The sequence below is a fragment of the Saimiri boliviensis genome, chromosome 1 (assembly GCF_048565385.1).
Source record: "Saimiri boliviensis isolate mSaiBol1 chromosome 1, mSaiBol1.pri, whole genome shotgun sequence".
NCBI classification, from domain to species: domain Eukaryota; kingdom Metazoa; phylum Chordata; class Mammalia; order Primates; family Cebidae; genus Saimiri; species Saimiri boliviensis.
The window spans coordinates 186,998,079-187,016,854 of NC_133449.1; the positions used below are offsets into that span (position 1 = coordinate 186,998,079).

At 41.1% G+C, this 18,776-nt stretch overlaps 1 protein-coding gene and 1 non-coding gene across 6 annotated transcripts in view; one reads left to right on the forward strand and one right to left on the reverse strand.

Moving 5' to 3' along the window:
* Positions 1-455: 455 nt before the first annotated feature.
* SNX24 (sorting nexin 24) overlaps positions 456-18,776 on the reverse strand; it is a 194,056-nt gene continuing 175,735 nt past the window's right edge. Inside the window, exons 6-9 of one of the 5 annotated variants that reach the window (XR_012512799.1) lie at positions 18,428-18,492; positions 12,654-12,717; positions 8,241-11,820; positions 456-7,357 (exon numbers count right to left, since the gene is read on the reverse strand). Coding sequence is in view for 2 of the 5 variants with exons in the window: in XM_039469008.2 (XP_039324942.1) it covers positions 11,772-11,820; positions 12,654-12,717; positions 18,428-18,492 (178 nt within the window). In the remaining 3 variants the exon portion in view is untranslated. Of the gene's footprint in view, positions 12,718-18,427; positions 18,493-18,776 lie in introns of all 5 variants that reach the window. The other 4 variants (XR_012512798.1, XR_012512797.1, XM_039469008.2 and 1 more) reach the window with 4 other exon arrangements.
* On the forward strand, positions 10,803-10,906 carry LOC120365908 (small nucleolar RNA U13). The gene has a single exon (XR_005580739.1). It is a non-coding gene; the product is annotated as a small nucleolar RNA U13 (small nucleolar RNA).

The window sequence follows — 18,776 nt, forward strand, 5'->3', positions numbered from 1 at the left end:
CACCCATCTGTAGTCCTTAGGGTGAGCTGACCCTACAGATGGGGACACACCCGGCCTGGCAGACTTGTTCATTAACTCACTTGATAAATAGTATCAATGTTATAGGGTGGGCTAGAGCCACAAACAAACAGTGTCACCCCTTGTGGTTCCTGTGAAGGTGATAATTTATACTACATGAATATATAACACAACATCAGGGAGCAATAGGTCTGTGAATTCAGGGAAAACAAAGAGACAGTGGGGGTGGTCAGGAGGGACTGAAGGAAGTGAGGGAGCACCATGCCGTGGGGACAGTGGGGGGGACAGTGTGGAGGCAGAGGGGACGAGAAGTGTGGTCCTCAGTGACAGGCAGCCTGGGTGGGCTCAGGAAACAGCAAAGGGGCCAGATGAACAGAGCCGGGGATGTGGGAGAGGGAGCAGAGCTCTCCTGTTGGCCATCTAGAACATTCTCTTACCCTGGCTCCAGTGACAGGCTCAGGCCTAGGTGCTGGACCTCACTCATATGAATGAGCCATCATTGGACTTCTGGAATGACTGGGAAAGAGCTACTATCTTTCTAAAAGAGAATAAAAAGGAACAGGCCTAAGAGCAAAGCCAGCACAGAAGGAAGTGGCCCAAAAGACCGAAAGCTTCTGAAAACATCATTTAGCTGCTGCGTCCAGCTGTGCCCAAAGCTAATGCACGCTTAGCTTTCCGCTACGTAAACGAATACATTTTCTTTTTTCTTAAGCCAAGGCAAACTGATTTCCTCTGACTTGCAACCTAAAGTCTTTACCTAACATAGCAATATAGAACATTTTTTATGTGTAAAGATGTGAATTGCTGAATATTTATGATAGCAAAATACTGGGAGCAACTTCAGTGTCCCAAAATGGTTATAAAGCATACATCCCATAATAGGATCCTATGCATTCATTAGGACTGATGTTAGAGAACTCGGAGTAACATGAGAAAATGATTGTTTTAAATTTTCTTTAAAGAAATTCTGTATGCAGCATGATCTCAATTATGTAAACATTCTCATAAGGACAACAACATGCAAATTCACGTAAGTAAATGCAAATGGTGGAATTTTTATACTCTGTATTTTTACTTTTTTCAGTTTTTTTCTCTAGGGTACACTTATTTTTAATAATTAGAAAATAATTTTTTAAATTTTAAATAAAGATAACATGGAGGCGAAATTGGAAACAACTGACTTCTGATCCATGCGAAAGTGCTTCATATCTCAATGTGCGATAACATATAGCCATCACTCTCTGCCATGCAGGAGGACATGTGCTTTACACCATACATGCCATCTAGTTTTTTCACTACTGTGAGCATACATGACTTCTCTCTAATGACAAAGCAAAAAGCACTTCATTTTGGAAGTGCTGAAATTCTGAGCCCACTAGTACGCCACTGGTAAATTATCATGTTATCTATTATGCCAGATGACTAAGAGCTAAGGCCATACCAAGGGTCAGGCCTCATAAAGAAAACATGAGCAAACTGATGACTATGAAAATAGGAACTGTTACTTTTTATAATCTAATGTTTTCTGCAAAAGCTTTTGAAATAAATAGTTCACTGTTTTGAAGATCACATTACTAAAAGGACACATTTATAGCTGTGGGCGGATGTGGAATCAGGAAGATTTACACTGGACAGCACCACCAAGCCCTAATTATTATAATTTAGTCTTGAATCACTTTAATCAACAATTTAAAATATTTTGGTATTCTTAGCCATGATCTATTTTGTTCTCTTGCAAGTGCTCTTTAGTAGTTTTCTGGGTCATCAAATAAGAGTTCAGTAAAATTTACTTTTTGGTCAATTCATTGGAATAACATTTTTGGAATTATCAATTACTTTATTTCTGATTAAATTTTAGGTTTTGAGCAGGAGTCACCAACCTCATTTCTCAGTTCAGCCGTTTTGAGTTACATAAAGACAAAAACATGGCAAGGATTTTATAGCAGGGAAATGATTTGTTTTTGTTTTTCAACATTCCTATAATCCAGACAGCTGAAGAAATCTTTGATCTAGAAAGCTTGGAAATTCAAAGCCCCCTCAAGGCACTTTTTTAAATTTTTTCAAATTAAAGAAGAATAAAAACAGTATTTGTAATGGAAAATGTTGGTGCTGTTAAGTACATAACAGCTTTTACTTAAGTCTGTAATTCATCTTGTGGATTTAAGATTTTGGCCAAGAGGAAGTTTTAGGTGTGATATAACATAAGCTCCTCTAAGGTTTGCTAGTGTTACTGACATTTAGAGTAGTGGAAAAACAACTGGCATTAATGCAGAATTGGAGTGACTAGTCCCAGGAATCAAGTCAGAAAAAAAGACCATCTGACACATAGTAAGAGCTAAAACAAAATGCATTTAAAATCCCACCCTAGGCCAGGTGCTGTGGTTCACGTCTGGAACCACAGCATTTTGGGAGGCCAAGATGGGCGGATCACAAGGTCAGGAGGTCGAGACCAGCCTGTCCAATATGGTGAAACCCTGTCTCTACTAAAAATACAAAAATTAGCTGGGCATGGTGGCGGGTGCCTACAATTCCAGCTACTTGGAAGTCTGAGGCAGGAGAATCACTTGAACCCGAGAGGCAGAGATTGCAGTGAGCCAAGATTGCACCACTGCACTCCAGCCTGGGCAACAGAGTGAGACTCTCCATCTGAAAAAAAATAAAATAAAAATAAATAAATAAATAAAATAAATCCCACCCTGGTTAGATTAGGATGCAGGGAACTCTCAGATCTGGCGGATTTAAGAGGACCCAACTTACCAAAACCCTTCTGTTACCCACTTTTAAAGTTTTTTTTAGCAGGCAGGTAAGTTTCCACTCCTGTTAATTTTTCAGAGCATGTGAAGGACTTGCTTCCTGGAGCACAGTGGGCCTTTAAAAGTGCTGTTAAAACTACAGTCACCATCTGTCCACGGTGGTAATATGATATCCTGTTACAGATATCCTGGATCAATTTCCAAGATCCAGCTATCTCTATTTGGAAATGATCCTTTTTCTTCCCTGGTCTTGAAAGACAAGTCTGCTTCTGGTACTTCTTCTGGACACCAGGAGCTGCACAGTGACACAATGTCCAGAGTAAAGGGGGAAGAACTGCTCAGCCTGGAGCAGAGAAACTCCAGACTTGCTTTAACTGTGTCTGCTTGAAGCACAGCCTCTCTTACAAAGACTTCAGAACCCCTGAATTAGCTCCAAGCCTTGTGCAAGGTGCTCTCTGTTTGCTGCTGGCCATCCCTGGGGACTCAGTGTGGGGCTCTTTCAGGAAGACATCTTCAGATGTTCCCTCACTCTGAGCTGTACCTGCTTATGGCCCTGGTGTCTCCTATGTCATCCCTGAACTGGAAGCTCCTTTAGAGCAAGGATTACATCTCATTCCTAATCTACTCCCAGATTATTTCACACCTAATTAATGATCAGTAAGTATGTTCAGAATAAATGTATATTAGTCCCTTTTCAGGCTGCTGTAAAGACATATCCAAGCTTCCACAATTTACAAAAGAAAGAGGTTTAATGGACTCAGTTCCACAAGGCTGGAGAGGCCTCACAATCATGGTGGAAGGTGAAAGGCCCCTCTCATGCGGTGGCCAACAATAGAAGAGAGCTTGGGCAGGGAAACTCTCCCCTGCAAAACCATCAGATCTCGCGAGATTCATTCAGCACCACAAGAACAGCATGGGAAAGACCCAACTCCCCATGATTCAACCACCTCCCACAGGGTCCCTCCCACAACATGTAGAAGCTATGGGAGCCACAAGTCAAGATGAGATTTGGGTAGGGACATAGTCAAACCATATCAAAATGGCCAAAAAAATATATGCTCGAATTTAGACTGAGGTACTTATAATAATCTCTCAAGCCCCTAAAGATTGTCAAACACTGGACTTACCTTTCAACTGTTTCTACTATTTTTCAAAAAACTTAAAGAGAAACAAACCTTTTTCTCTTTATTTTCTGAGTTGAGGTTTGAAAGGCATGATGGAAGTAGACTGGCAAAAATGAGGTGGGTGGCAGATGGCAAGAGGACAGGCCCAGGGGAGGCGGGCCTGAGTGGAGCAGGTGACATCTGACCTGAAAGGTGAGGAGGAACCACCCTCCCTTAGGTACTGTGAAGCACGGCATCCACTCTGCAAACCATTAAATTAGAATCCCCACTTGTTGGGTGATTTATGTGGCCCTCCTGAGGCCCCATGAGACAATTATACACACTCACACCGTTCAGCACTTGTGAATGCAGGTAGTGATGATGTACTTGACTGAGCACAAAGTCACAGGTTTGATCTCTGTGCTCTGCTTTGTTCCTTACCAGAGTAAACAGGGGGAAAAACCTGCAAATGGTTCTGCAAAAATCTGTCACTACAGTGGGGAAAACCGAGGCTCATTTCCTTCTGCTGATGGGTCACTGTTTCATCTAGATTTACTTTCAAACAGCTGCAGACATCCTGAAAATGGAAAGTGAAAATGTTTGAACTAGAGGAGGGAACAAGGCCCAGGAAAGGATTTCTCCAGCCATGTGGGGTAACCTGAGCATCCTAAAGACAGGAGTTCCCCCCTTCCAACCTCCATCCATGAATAGCACCAACATTCACCCAGTTATTCAAGTCAGAAGGCTATCCTTCACTTCTTTCTCCCTTCCCTTTGTCTTCCACATCCAAATCCATCAGCAAGTTTACTGGTAGCGCTGCAATACATCCTGAATCTATCTCTATCTCATCCTCTCCACTGCTGCCACCTTAAACCAGGTCACCTCCCATCTACTCAAGTGGCCTCCTAAGTCTCTCTGCTTCAAATCCTAAGCCTGTCCAGTCCACTCACCATAAGCAACCGAAGTAATGTTTTAAAAATAACTCTACGTGTGATCCATACATTACCCTGAATTGCACAGTTTGCCCACCTCACTAGCCCCAGCCCCTCATTATGCTCCAAGCTCAATGGCTTTCCTTTAGGACCTTGACTGAAGCTCTCTTATGATTTGGGGCTTTGTAACTTGCTGATGTCTCTGCAACACCCTTCCCTTGCCCCTTTGCTTTTCCTGGCTAATTACTCCAATATTCTTTAGGTCTCAACTTCAACGTCACTACCTCAGAGAAGGGCCCTGGCCTGCCCAAATCTAGGTATAAGTAAACCTTCTTATTTTCCTTCATCACACTTAACACATAGTTTATAATTATAATTGTTCAAGTATAATTACAATTGTTCAAGTACTTATCCAGCTAATATCATATTATTCTGTAAATTTCATAAGGGCAAAAATTCTACTTTACTAAGGTAGAATTTGGAAAGATACCAAGGTTTTAGAAAGACACCATGTTGCCTGCTGTGATGAAGAAAAGCTACTATAACTAGGTATAAAAATTCATGTAAAAGGTGATAATTTCTAAGTGCATATGATATTTTTTATTTTTTATTACATTTAAAATATCTTACTTATTTTGTCCCATCATCCTGATATTTGCTTGAGTTGCTGTGCATTGGAATGCTGCCTTAAAGGTTAGCTCATGCCTGTAACCCCCACTACAAGGTCACCAGCATCTTGCAGTAGCTATGCTGGCATTCTGTTTGATTTTGTGCCTGCTCCTTCTAGAAGTATTGAAGTGGTGTTTTTTTCTTTTTTAATTAAAAGAAAATTGAACATTTAAAAATGTGCAACATAAAAATAATTGGAGGTGCCCTAGGACTGTGGTTCTCAACCCTTAGGGTGAATCAGAATCACCTGGAGGGCTAGTCAAATTTCCAGACTACCTGATTCTGCAAATCTGGGATAGGCCCTGAAAAGTTGTACAAAGTTCTGAGGTGATGATGATGCTACTGGTTCAGAGTCAACATGTTGAAAACCACTGCCCTGGGGTGTCATAAAATTATGGTTTGTAATCACTGAATTAGCTTAGGTATTTGTAAAAAGAATACACATTTAAGAGATCATCCAAATACACAGTTACATAATCCATTAATCACTCTGTGTCAAACTGGTGAGCAAACTATAGAAAGTCACTGTTTTCAGAACAAGAAGAATGTAACAAATACCAATTGGAATCTGGGAAGATGTTAGCCAACCCTGATTTCAAGGACATTTACTCAAAGCACAGTTCTGAAACCCCTGCTATGGAATATGCAGCCAGCACTGACCTGGGGGCCAGAAGATAGGCTGCCATCCATCCACCCATTCAACAGTGGTTCTTAACATCAACTCTGGGCCTCGCACCGGAGAAACTGTCCACAAGTCAGATGCTGCCCCTGCTCTAATGGAGTTCACATACTTTGAAGGAGAAAGGCAGTAACAAGTACACGAACAGGATAACTTCAGATGGTGATAGCAGCTCTGAAGGAAGGAACAACAAAATAATGGTATGGAGTGGGGCCTAGGGTGCTACTTCAGATGGGGTGACCAAAGAATTCTTTGAAAAGGGGACATTTAAGCTGATAACTAAAGGGTGAGCATTAACCAGCCTTTGAAGAGGGATGCAAAGGGTTTCAGAGACTGGCAGATCCAGAGGTCTTGTGGATAGACCAAGGTTGACATGTTCTGGGAACTCAAAGGCCACTGTGGCCAGTGAGCACCTGCAGAAAGAATGTAGAAAGACCTTGGAGAGGGCAGCAGAAATTTAAATGTTATGCTTAGTGGGAATGGAATCTACTGGAGAACTTTGAATAAGACAGTGATGCCATCTGATCAACATTTTAAGAAGATCACCCTGACTTTTGTGTCAAGAATGGATTGCAGTAAAAATGAAAGCAGAGAGGCCTGGGAGGAGGCTGCTGTTAGCATGGAGCGTGGTTTAATCAAGTGAGATGGGAAAGCACTTTGCAATTTAAAACAGTGTGGTAACATTAGCAGCTATTGCAATACCAGTTCTTTCTGATTTAAGAGTTCATGTCTGGTTCAGAATTGCACATGGGCTGCATGCAGTGCTCACGACTATAATCCCAGCACATTGGGAGGCTGAGATGGAAGGACTGCTTGAGCCCAGGAGTTCAAAACTAGCCTGGGCAACATGGTGAAACCTCATCTCTGCAGAAAACACATGCACACACGAATTAGCTGGGTGTAATGGCATGTGCCTATAGTTCCAGCTACTTGGGATGCTGAGGTGGAACGACTTCTTGATTCTGGGAGGTGAAGACTACAATGAGCCGAAATCATGCCACTGTACTCCAGCCTGGGCGACAGTGCAAAGAGTCTCCAATTAAACACACACACACAAACACACACATAAATACAATCCTACTGTGAGGCTGATTGGGGAGTGGATTCACCCAAGCTCTGTAGATCAAAGGTTCAAATCCAGATCCCTTATTAACTGGTATCCTTGGTCAAGCTATTTCACTTCTCTAAGCTTCCTTCTTCTCACTGTAAAGTGGAATAAGAATACACACATCTTTAAAGATGTTGTGAAGCTTCAATGAGATAGACTGTGAACACGATTTAGCCCAGTGCCTCCTGGTCCCCAAATTAGTATTCATTCATGTTAGCTGTTTATTTTTACTAATCTCACTGATCTTCAATTTCTTCTTCAAAAAAATGGGGGCACTAAAAACTACTATGTAAAGAACGGGATAAAATATGCTAAACCCTTGTTCAACAACACATGACATCCAGTAGAAACTTAGTACACAGGAGTATTTAAATGGCATGGAACATTGCAGTTAGGGACACCAATGATCTCACTGTAACTACTATTAAGTGCAATGAAGACAGAAAATGGTTCACATTTTATAGGCCAGATTTACAATCACACTCTTAGGACACAAAGTTTTCTCTAGTAAACTATGTGTATTCCAATTACTTGACATAGAGAATATGCCCTCCTTCCTGTCACATAAAAATAGATGCCCCTTTGTCTCTGGCACTGTGTGTCTCCACAGACAGAAAAATGTTGCAGACATTTTGGTTTTGAGTTAGTGCCTGCAGCTTCCCTGGGTTTCCACTGCTGAATTCAAAATCTGTAATTATCATTAAGGATAAAAACCAAAACAAAGCCAAAATGACAATGACTTGCAAGGAGAATAGAGAGGCTGGAGGAAGATAGTCTTAATCACTGAACTTCATGTCCAATTCATTAAGATGGAAAAACCCTTCCTAGTAAATGGCCAATTCCAGAAAACAAGGATTACGACTGTGATTAACACAGTGCCTTAATCCAGTGGGGGAACCCAAATGCATTTCATTGAACAATAAATGAATGAATTTACAACCTCCTAATTATGCACAAGGCATCTATTGAGACCAGTACCTAAACTTGTCCTTCCTGCTTCTTCAGAGTCTCTTCCGGCAGCCTCATATAATACCTCAGCGGTTGAATAGATATTTTCTTGGTACTGGATTCTGAAGGAGTTACAAAAGTCAGTAATTGAAGGAGATAGCTAAAGGGTGGGTCATAAACCATTTCCCTCAATTGGTGGTCCCTAACACAGGTGTATATCAGTCAACTGGGTGGTGTTTCTAACTACCCAAGGACAGGTCCTGGCCAGATTTATTGATTCAGAATCCCAAGTGATTCTGATGCAAATTTCTAGCTTAGAACTACTGTTTTAGGATTGTAGAGGTTGCCAGGGATGTGAAACTAGTAACTGGTATATGTCCCAAAGCTCTCCTGCACCTAGAACAGACAGTGCTAATTGATCGCTATACCCTTACTCTCTGAGCCTGCACTCATTCAAAAGCCTTTACTGCTTTTATTGTGGTAAAATATAAATGACATAAAATTATTTTAACCCCATTTTTACTGTACAATACTATGGCATTAGGTACATTGCATTGTTAAGCAACCATCACCAACATCCACCTCCAGAACATGTTCATCTTCCCCAGCTGAAACCTATTGAACACTAATTCCTCATTTCCTCTTTTCCCCCAGCCTCTGGCAACCAAAGTTCCACTTTGTCTCTACAAATTTGACTATTCCAGATACTTCATAGAAATGGAATCATAAACAGTATTTGCTTTTTTTTTTGAGACGAAGTCTAGCTCTCTCACCTAGGCTGGAGTGCAGTGATGTGATCTCAGCTCACTGCAACCTCCACCTCTCGGGTTCAAGCAACTCTCCTGTCTCAGCCCCGAGTAGCCAGGACCACAGGCCCATGCCACCACACCCGGCTAATTTTTGTATTTTTAGTAGAGACAAGGTTTCACCATGTTGGTCAGGCTTGTCTTCAACTCCTGACCTTGTGATCCATCTGCCTCAGCCTCCCAAAGTGCTGGGATTACAGGCGCGAGCCACTGCGCCCAGCTGAGTATTTGCATTTTGGTGACTGGCTTGTGTCTCTGAATGTCTTCAAGTTTCATCCATGCTGCAGCATGTGTCAGAATTTCCTCCCTTTTTATCCATTCATCCATCGCAGGACACTCGGGTTGCTTCCACCTTTTGGCTACTATGAATATATGCTATGAACATGGATATATGTATTAGTCTGCTCTCACACTTTCTATAAAGGACTGCCTAACACTGGGTAATTCATAAAGGAAAGAGGTTTAATTGACTCACAGTTCCACATGGCTGGGGAGGCCTCAGGAGACTTACAATTGTGGAGGAAGGGGAAGCAAACACATCCTTCTTCAAATAATGGCAGAAAGGAGAGGTGCCGAGCAACAGGGGAAAAGTCCCTTATGAGAACTCACTCATTATCACGAGAACAGCAGCATTGGGGTAACTGCCCCCATGATTCAATTACTTCCCACTGGGTCCCTCTGATGACCTGTGGGGATTATGTACAGCAATATGGGCCAGATATGCCTAGTGAAATCCAAAAGGAAAATGGTACTGGTTACACAAATTAAAGAAAACCCACACTTTTTTTTTTTTTTTAAAGAGGATAGCACTTTATATACTGATATAAAAAGAATGCCCAAGATAGTGTTAAATAAAAACAGATAGAAAGCAATGAGTATTGCATGCTACCACTTTTGTAAAAGCGGGGAAATTAAATATATGTACACTAAATATACAGTTTATCTGCTTGCATGTAGATGAAATATTACTCAAAGTAGACACATGAAGTACAGTGATTGCCTGTGGGAGAAGAATTGGGTATGCAGGAGTTAAGATGAGACAATAATTTATTTTTTTATCTATAGTTACATATTTTTTTAATTAAATTTTCAACCATGGAAATGATGGAAATATGTTTGATCATCTTACCCAGTGTGTTCCTGAGCTGCAGAAGGCTAGCAGCTCCTTTTTCAGACTCCCTGCACCTGGGATGGAGAATAAGGTTCTATAAACTGGATGTGTGTTGAAGGGAGCTCTGGAGTGGGAGGTGCGAGTGGGCAAACACCATCTTCCTGCCACTTATGGTTGCTGGCAAGCAAGGCCACAGGTGTTGAGAGGCAATTGTGATGCAGGCCCAGTCACTAGCTTCCTGGGTGCTGCTATGAGGCCGTAACTCTTGGAGATATAGCCATTGTATCTCCTGGGAGCTCCATATCTCACAGATAACAGGTACTTTTTGATCCTACTTGTTGATCCCTGGATTGCAGCTCTCATGATGTTTTTCACTTTAAGAGCTTTGCTCACAGCCTCCTGACTCACTATATTCCTGCTTACAGCACAGGCTGCAGCTCCCAGGCAGGTCAGTGCTAGAAGTTGCTGGGGCATTCTAGAACTTGTCTGTGGACACCTACCAGGAGTGCACTCCTCTCACCCTTCCAAAAGATTCTGTAAGCATTCGGTTTTCGGCATTACAGCCTTTCCTGCTTAAAAGACCTATACGGGTTTCTTAAAAAACCTACACGGGTTTCTAGTTCCTTCAATAACCCTGACTGATAGAACTACACATTAAAAATGTAAATAAATACAATCCTTTTGTAGTGCACGGGCGTGACGACTGGGTTTTCCCACCCTTGCGTGAGGTGTGCCTCCTGCAAATCTTGTTACGATGTCTGCATATGACCTGTCTGACATGGGAAATAAAAAAAATAAAATTTACATAAATATAAAAAGTAAAAGTCATCATTAAGAAAAAATTTAATTCTCAAAAAAGATTTCTTGGGCAGTATATCGCTATAGATACTTGGTCTTTTTAAGAAAAATTCTTATTATCTTGGTAAATCATCAAATATTTAATGAACATCTACTGACTTAATAATGAGGTAGCTTTTTATAAACATCTATGTGAACGTGTGAGAGGCTGTGTGTATAAACAGACAGATACAAACCATGTTTCCAATGAAATCCTAGGAGCAGAAGACAAACTCAAATATTTTCTTGTTCTCTGTTTTTATTTAACTCCAAATAGCTAATAACACAAAACATTAAAAAAAAAAAAACTCCAATACTTAACTATTCGTTATTTTTGGTTAACACCACTTGATTATTTCTTGCTTGTTTCCAACATATAGTAACAGAATCTATCATAACATATCTATCATAACAAGTTTGCAGGAGACTTAAAACTGTATGTTTAGATATTAATCAAAAACCATGATGTAGTTATTGGTTTTGATTTTAAATACTTCCCCCCCAAAACCTATTAAAATGAACAACCATAAATAGGCTAGCTATTAATTAAATCTCAATGAAATGCCCACATACAGCACATACATGTAAGTAGTATATATGCTTTTATCCTTTATTACTCAAAGCATGACGTAGAGTGGAGTTATATCATAAACACATTTAACTTACATTAACACATGAGGTCAGTGAAAAGGGAGCCATAGCAAAGTAACAGGAAATCCTGTGGCGGTCCCACCTACGATGAATGCGGTTCCCCGAGTAAACACAGGTGGGTGCTGTCCGCCCGCTGGTGCTTCCCTCCTTGTCAGTTCACATCTGCCACTCACAGGGCAAGCATCTTGCAGCACTGAGTATGATTCTGGTGTTTAAAAGAATGTGCTTTTTATACAAAATGGCCCCTAAATAAACACCAAAAACTTCACTTGGTCTTCAAACAAAGAAACACTTTTTTTTCCAACCTGGGAGGAAAAGCTACTTGTGGTAGATGTACAGATTTCCAACATGGCACCTTTCTAAAGGGTTTTCAAGGATCATCCTAATAGCCCATTTTACCTATATACTGACCTTGGAAGCTAACCCCTGAGTATGATGCAACCCACTCTAATGTAAATTAAAATGCCATGATCTTAAAAATGCCATAATATTGTCAGTATAACTTAATTTCCAGTTTAATTCCTTCCTCACGTTTAGCAGTGTGTGTCTGTGACCGTCTCCTGATGCCAGCATTTCAGAATGTACTACCACTGGCTGAGAAAATCTCCCGGTGAGAAGAGTAGTATGTCGTAAGATCTGAACAAAAAAGCTACCAAAGTTGATCAGTCTCAGTATGATTCAGGACACGTTTTTCAATTAGCAAATGGTGTGACTGAAGCAGAGAGTGGCTTTGTTTTGCGACACCCAGCGCTCCCAGGAATCTCCTGTGGCCTCCTTTCCATGGGTTTCTAAGCTGGTGGCTACATTCTACTTCTTAAACACTTGGCCTTAGCCTGACCACCGCCCTAGTTCAGTTTCTTTTTTTAAGAGCACCATTCTAATGGAAACGTCCCTGCCCTGAATTAAGCTGGGACTGTGAATTTTGCCACTAGCAGCTGTTATATATCACAGAGTTTAGGTTAATTTGGTAGGTATTGATTTCCGTGACTGTGACTTCGAAACTTGCTTCTGCTTCTTTTAGCCATGTAGGATTTCTACCTGGGCTGTAGATGAGGGTAAAATATCCCATGGAGGACTCCTTCAATAACCACATTTGGAAAATCTGAAAAACAGAAAGAAAAACTGCTTTTCTTATGTGCAACAATAAAACATAATTGCATTCCGTAGACTGTAACAAGGCAAGGCCCCCGGTCGACACAGGGATCTGCACTGTCGGTGCCTGCCTGGTTTAGGATGTGCTGTCAGTCGTGCTGCTCCGGCCTAAAGCCACTTGAGCACACCACCAGGCGCGGCAGGAACGTGCGGCCAGACTTGTAGCTTACTGATTTAAGGGACGTTCTAATGGTTAATGCTGCTAGGCCTCAGCTCTTTATCTGAACGTTTTCTCACAAGGAAGATGGATTACACTGGCAATTCAATTTCTAACAAAATCTCAATATACTTGAAGGAATTCCAAGATTTCTACTGGGAATACCTCACTGCAGTTTTTCCATTGTGGTTTATAGCGCATTTAGTCCAAGTTGTCTTGAGTCTACTTGTTCTATTAGACTAGCTTCTAGAGAGTAGTAAGATGGGGTCCTGTCTTCCTAACTTAAAAGGGCGAATTTCCAACAGAAGCCATCCAGCCAAACTTGAAAACACAAGCTACATTATTATTATTATTTTGATATTTTGAGATGAAGTCTCACTCTGTTGCCCAAGCTGGAGTGCAGTGGGGCAATCTTGGCTCACTGCAACCTCACCTCCTGGGTTCAAGTGATTCTCCTGCCTCAGCCTCCTGAGAAGCTATGACTACCACGCCCAGCTAATTTTTGTATTTTTAGTAGAGATGGGGTTTCAGTAGTTGGCCAGGCTGGTCTTGAACTCCTGACCTCATGATCCACCCAGCTCGGCCTCCCAAAGTGCTGGGATTAGAGACATAAGCCACCGCGCCTGGCCCACAGCTACATTATTACAGGAGACAGATAGAAAGGAAGGTCAGGGGTGCAGAGTATACTGTACCATATTCCAGTCATTAGAGTAGGTAAAATGTGAATGGATTACTTGAATGGGAACCAATCTATCTCATGGTTCAGAAGTTTAACTTTTAAACTTTCATTTGTATATAATGAGATCCAGGAACTATGTTCAAGCTGGGCACTATAAATAAATAGTTATTACGTAAGAAAATTAAAGTGGTCCAATATTTTAAGAAAAAAAGTACATCTAACCTCTATTGAGTGTCTACTGTGTAAATAAAATCACTTACTAGGGGATTGAGCCTCATCAGAGGCAGAAAGGCTCTCAGAGGCTAGAGGTAGGCAGAGGGAGCTAGCCAGGTGGAAAGTCTGTGGCCAGAGGGAGCCTAGAGGGTTCAGAGACCTAAACAAAGGCAAATACAGTGAGAGAAGCGGCCATGAGGAGGCTGGAGAGCATGGGGTGCTGAATCACACCTGGGAAGAACAGACGGAATTCTGGCTTTATCTGAAACTCAATGGGAAAGCCAATGAGGGAGTTTAAGTAGAGTGGGACAGAGTCGAATTGTGTTTTGAAAAAGATGATTCTGGCTGCCACCTGGAGAATGGACTGGAGCAAGTTCAAAGCAGACACAGAGATCAGTTTGGAGACTACTGCAGCAGTTCAAGAGGGAGATGATGGCAGCCCAAACGAGGCTGAGGATGGAGAACCATGGAGGAATTCTGGAGAAACGAAGGATGTGACCAAGTGACAGGTTAGATGTGGCTAGTGAGGAAAGGGGTGAAGTCAAGGACAACTCTTGAGTTTCTGGCTCCCATAACCAGAGAGTGGTGGGAGAAGACCCAGAATGGGAGTAAAATAGAAGAACACCAACTTGGTTTGGAACTTGTGTTTGAGACACCCATGAGACTTGCCAAAGGGGAAGTCAAGCAAGTGACAGAATACGGTGACAAGTTTACCTCACCTAATGTTTACTGAGAGGCCTCTGTGTCCTGGATCGGCCACTTAATAGCTGTGTTACCTCAGGCGAGTTATTGAACATCTCTGTGCCTCTCTTTTCTCAACTGTGAAATGGATTTTACAATAGTATCTGCCTTCTAGGCAGTTATAAAAGTTGGGGAGACAAGCAAATGAACACACAAAATGCGTCTTAGAAAATCTCTAATATATGCGTATCCAGTTATTTTTGGTTGATGACACTTAAGTTTTTAGTGGATGCCTTTCCCCAGCATGAAGTAAGTTTTTCATGAAATATATCTTTGAAAGCTTGTGATAGGCCTTATACATGTAACTTAAAGCCCAATACAAAGCAAAAATTTAACTAAGTTAATTTTAATTCTAAATGTATTTCTCCCACATATAAGGGTACCAAAATCAATTGCCATGAATAGAGCTGTAGATTAATTTTCTAAAAGATACCCAAATAGGACATATCACATGAAGGTAGCAGACGTGCCTTTACTCTTTGCCACCCACAATATAAAAGTCAATTTGAAGGTCAGTGAAATGACATCATAAGTATATTTTGCTTAAAAGGATTCAACTAAGTAAGTGAAGCAAAAAAGATCTAAAGGAAAATAACATAAATACTGTGGGTAACTCTACTGTGCTGATAATATGTCAAGCAGTGACAAGAACAGGGCAAGGAGAAAAACACAGCAGGGCATGGGCTGGAGAGGGCCCAGGGACAGGGAAGTGAGGGAGGATCCTCTGTGATGGTGCCATGTGGGCGATGACTTGCAGGAAGGGACAAAGCAGCCCGCTGGGAGGGTGTCCGGGAGAAGGGCATTCCCGGCAGAGGGAACCACAAGAGCTAAGGCCCTGTGTGTATGTCCACCAAGAGCGGAGCATATGCTAGATGCTGGGGATTTAGAAGACAAAGATCAAAGAACAAAGATAAGATCATTTGTGACCATTACTATGAAGGAAGTAAATAGGGTTCTTTGACAAAAAGTTAATGGGATGGAGGTATTTTACAGCAAGGTCCACCAACTAGCAATCAGAAATAAGATAACCAGGGTTTCGGTTTGTTTTCTCATCTGTTCCACTCTACTTTAAACTGGTGGATTTTTGGCTTTGTCATATGCATGATTGACTACAATGTCCATTTATTGCCGGCATTATTCAGAAGACTGTCCTTGCCTTGGGTTCTCATTGACAGGTGATGAGAAGGAAGGTGACTTAAGGAGGTTTTGTTGTTTTTTTCCTTGGGTTGTTGCTTATTTAACGAACATTTACTGGGAATGAGTGGAGGGGCTCGTGGAGAGGGAGAATTAGCAGAGGTTTTCTGAAGCTGTGACATTCAATGTGAGCCCTGGAAGATGAGAGACAGCCAGCTATGGATGGAGAAAAGAAGGCTCAAGGTGGAAGAAACAGCACAACTGAGGCCCAGAAAGAATCCAGTGTGGCTAGGGCAGAGTTTATGAGGAGGTCCAGCAGGAACATGAGCCTGGGGCAGACTACGGAGGACCTTGTAGGCAAACCATAGTTAAGAGTCTGGAGGTCACCGGAGAGGGTTGAGACGGAAATACAATATTGTGACTCAGGTGGATACACGCGGGAGGCAGGTCCTGCACAAGGAAATTATCTGAAAGTGTAGTGAGAAGAGGAGAGGGTCTGTGTCAGCATTCCGGTCAGCTGCCAGAGAGTGCAAGGAAGTAGGAAAACCAGGGGGAGATAGTGTTTGAAGGAGGAGAAACTGATCAACGTGTCTAAAGTGCATGAGAGGCCAAGGAAGATGAGGACTGAAAATATCTATGGGCTTTAGCCACACTGAAGTCACTGGGACAACGGCAAGAGTTGTTTTGAATTTTCCAGAAAAATCAAAACAAAGACAAAAAAGCAAATGCTTTTCAATCTGTTAAGAGCGTACTCACCTGACTTCTGATGTTAAAAGCTAAGGGATATTTGATTATTAGTATTTTATAAGAAGATATTGCTTGTCAGATCTTTAAAAACAGATACTCCTCTGACTTTGTAAGGGGGTTCAGTAAATCTGTGAAGAGATTTCCATACTCAATTCCTCTGCAATAAAAACCTTAATTTCTTGCTAAGAGGCATAATAACAAAAATGTGATGCAAGTAAAGTTTCTCTTTAAATTAAATGCTAAAGATTTGCAAGAATATATCATTAGTATAATACTTCTAAGATAACAAGAATCTGATTCATGAAACTGGAGTGGTCAAAACTCTCAGAAAGCAGATCTGGTGACTGGGCCTCCCATATCTCCCATCCCATCCATTAAACCCATGATCCATTTATTCTCAAACAGAAGATCCCTTATTTTGCAAGTCTTCATCTATATTGCCATGCTACGAATAATACATACGTTTTACTCTTTCTAACTCAAGACATTTACTCCTGATGTTTGTTCCCAGAAAGTTCCTCCTGTTCTTCACTGTCAAGCCAGGCATACAGCACATGATAGGCACTGCTCAATAACCTGGATGAACTGGATTTAAAGGTCATAAAATATCTTTCCACTTCCATCAGGTATCCTGGCTATTCTAATCCAAAGTAACCACTTCACTTCCTACGCTTCTGCAGGAATTTCCACCAGATGCGTGACATATCTGAGCATAAAAAATACATGGAAAAAGTGCTTGTGGAGCCATTTTTCAAAGATTGTCTAAGAATAATTTATAAAACATTGTCTATCTAATCTATATGAGGTTGCATTATGAATATTTGTTAAATATGATATTTTAACATAACATCAACTAAAATAACGTGTATTTGTTAAACATAAGAAGCAAATGCTGTAGAGAGGCAGTATTCTTCATTGCAAGGATCTTACAGGAAAAAGAATATGAGCACATATTCTTATACAGCAAAGGCAGCTCACTGTGATCAGGGTTCTAGGAAGGGTCCCTCTCTCTATCCATCCTAGGGAGGAGCGGAGCTGCGTCCTGGCCACCCTTCTTTAAACTGACAGCTAAGTGAGTAATCTGAGTACGTGCATCCTTGCTATAGAGAGCAGTTCCCTTTCTCCTGCTCATAATAAGGTTTTGTCAGAAATAGGAAGGGTTTCAATGGATCATTTATCTATTACTATTTAATGACTCTCAGAAACAAGATTTACTATATGCAATGAGCGCAGATAGGCAAAAAGAGATCCACCCATCAACCATCTGAGAGTGGACAAGTCTGGAACTTTCCTGGACCCCAATTTTCTCATTCAGCCAATTATAATATCTGCCCTGCTTAGTTCGCAAGGTTGTTAAGAAAATTAAATGAGATAATGTATGCACATGAGCCCATAAAGAGATGCATAAGAGAACACTTTAAGAGGGACTCTGATGAATTTAAATTTCTTTGCATAGAGAAGACTCAGTCAAATATATTGATTACAATTATACTTAAATCAATTAATTGTATTTAAAATATGCAACTTTTAAAAATATATAGTTGGTCATCAAAGATGCTGTAATCTAAATAGAAATGGAGATATGCCGGCAATGTATATATACATAGTTTTTGGGAAGAGGAATTTTTATAAAAGACTAGAGCCTTGAATTTGAACCCTGGCATCTGGGCAAAAAAAAAAAAAAAAAAAAAAAAAAAAAGCAGAGGCCAAAATGACATGACCAGAAAAATGAAGGACCGTAAATACCTTTCTTCCTTATTACTCTAATTCAAAATAGTCTGGTAAGGGAGAAAGAAAAATTACATTTCCTCCTGAAAGGCCGGCCCCAATTAAAATTCTAAATGTCTCTTACACCAAGAGCACTGGTTTATTGGCAGATTATTAAGCCCTGGACCAATGTCACTCTGTTAGACCTGTATTAAAAATGTGGTTTATGTGGTGCAGGGTCAGATCAGTAAAGAGCTGTTAGCAGATGACAGGTTTGATTACCGCTGGCTGCAGGCAAGACGTATGGATCCCTGAGGAACAGCAGCACAGGCTGGTGGGACAGTTTGCTGGAAAGGTCAAGAACAGGCATGTCAGCATCAGGGGACGATGGTAAACAGAAAACACTACAAACTAGCTTTGAGGGGATCAAACTGCTGTGCGGGGACGTCTCAAGGTTTATGTTCTAACAGTGGGGGTGAATAATAGTGCACAGAGCAAGAGGGAACAAATGAGCACTGCTCTCAGCTTCTAAACATTTCTTTGCGGAATTTGAAGCAGATATACAATCTATACAATAAATCATTGCTGAAACGTGCTTTCCTAAAAATCTTGTATTATGATTGTTGAAAAA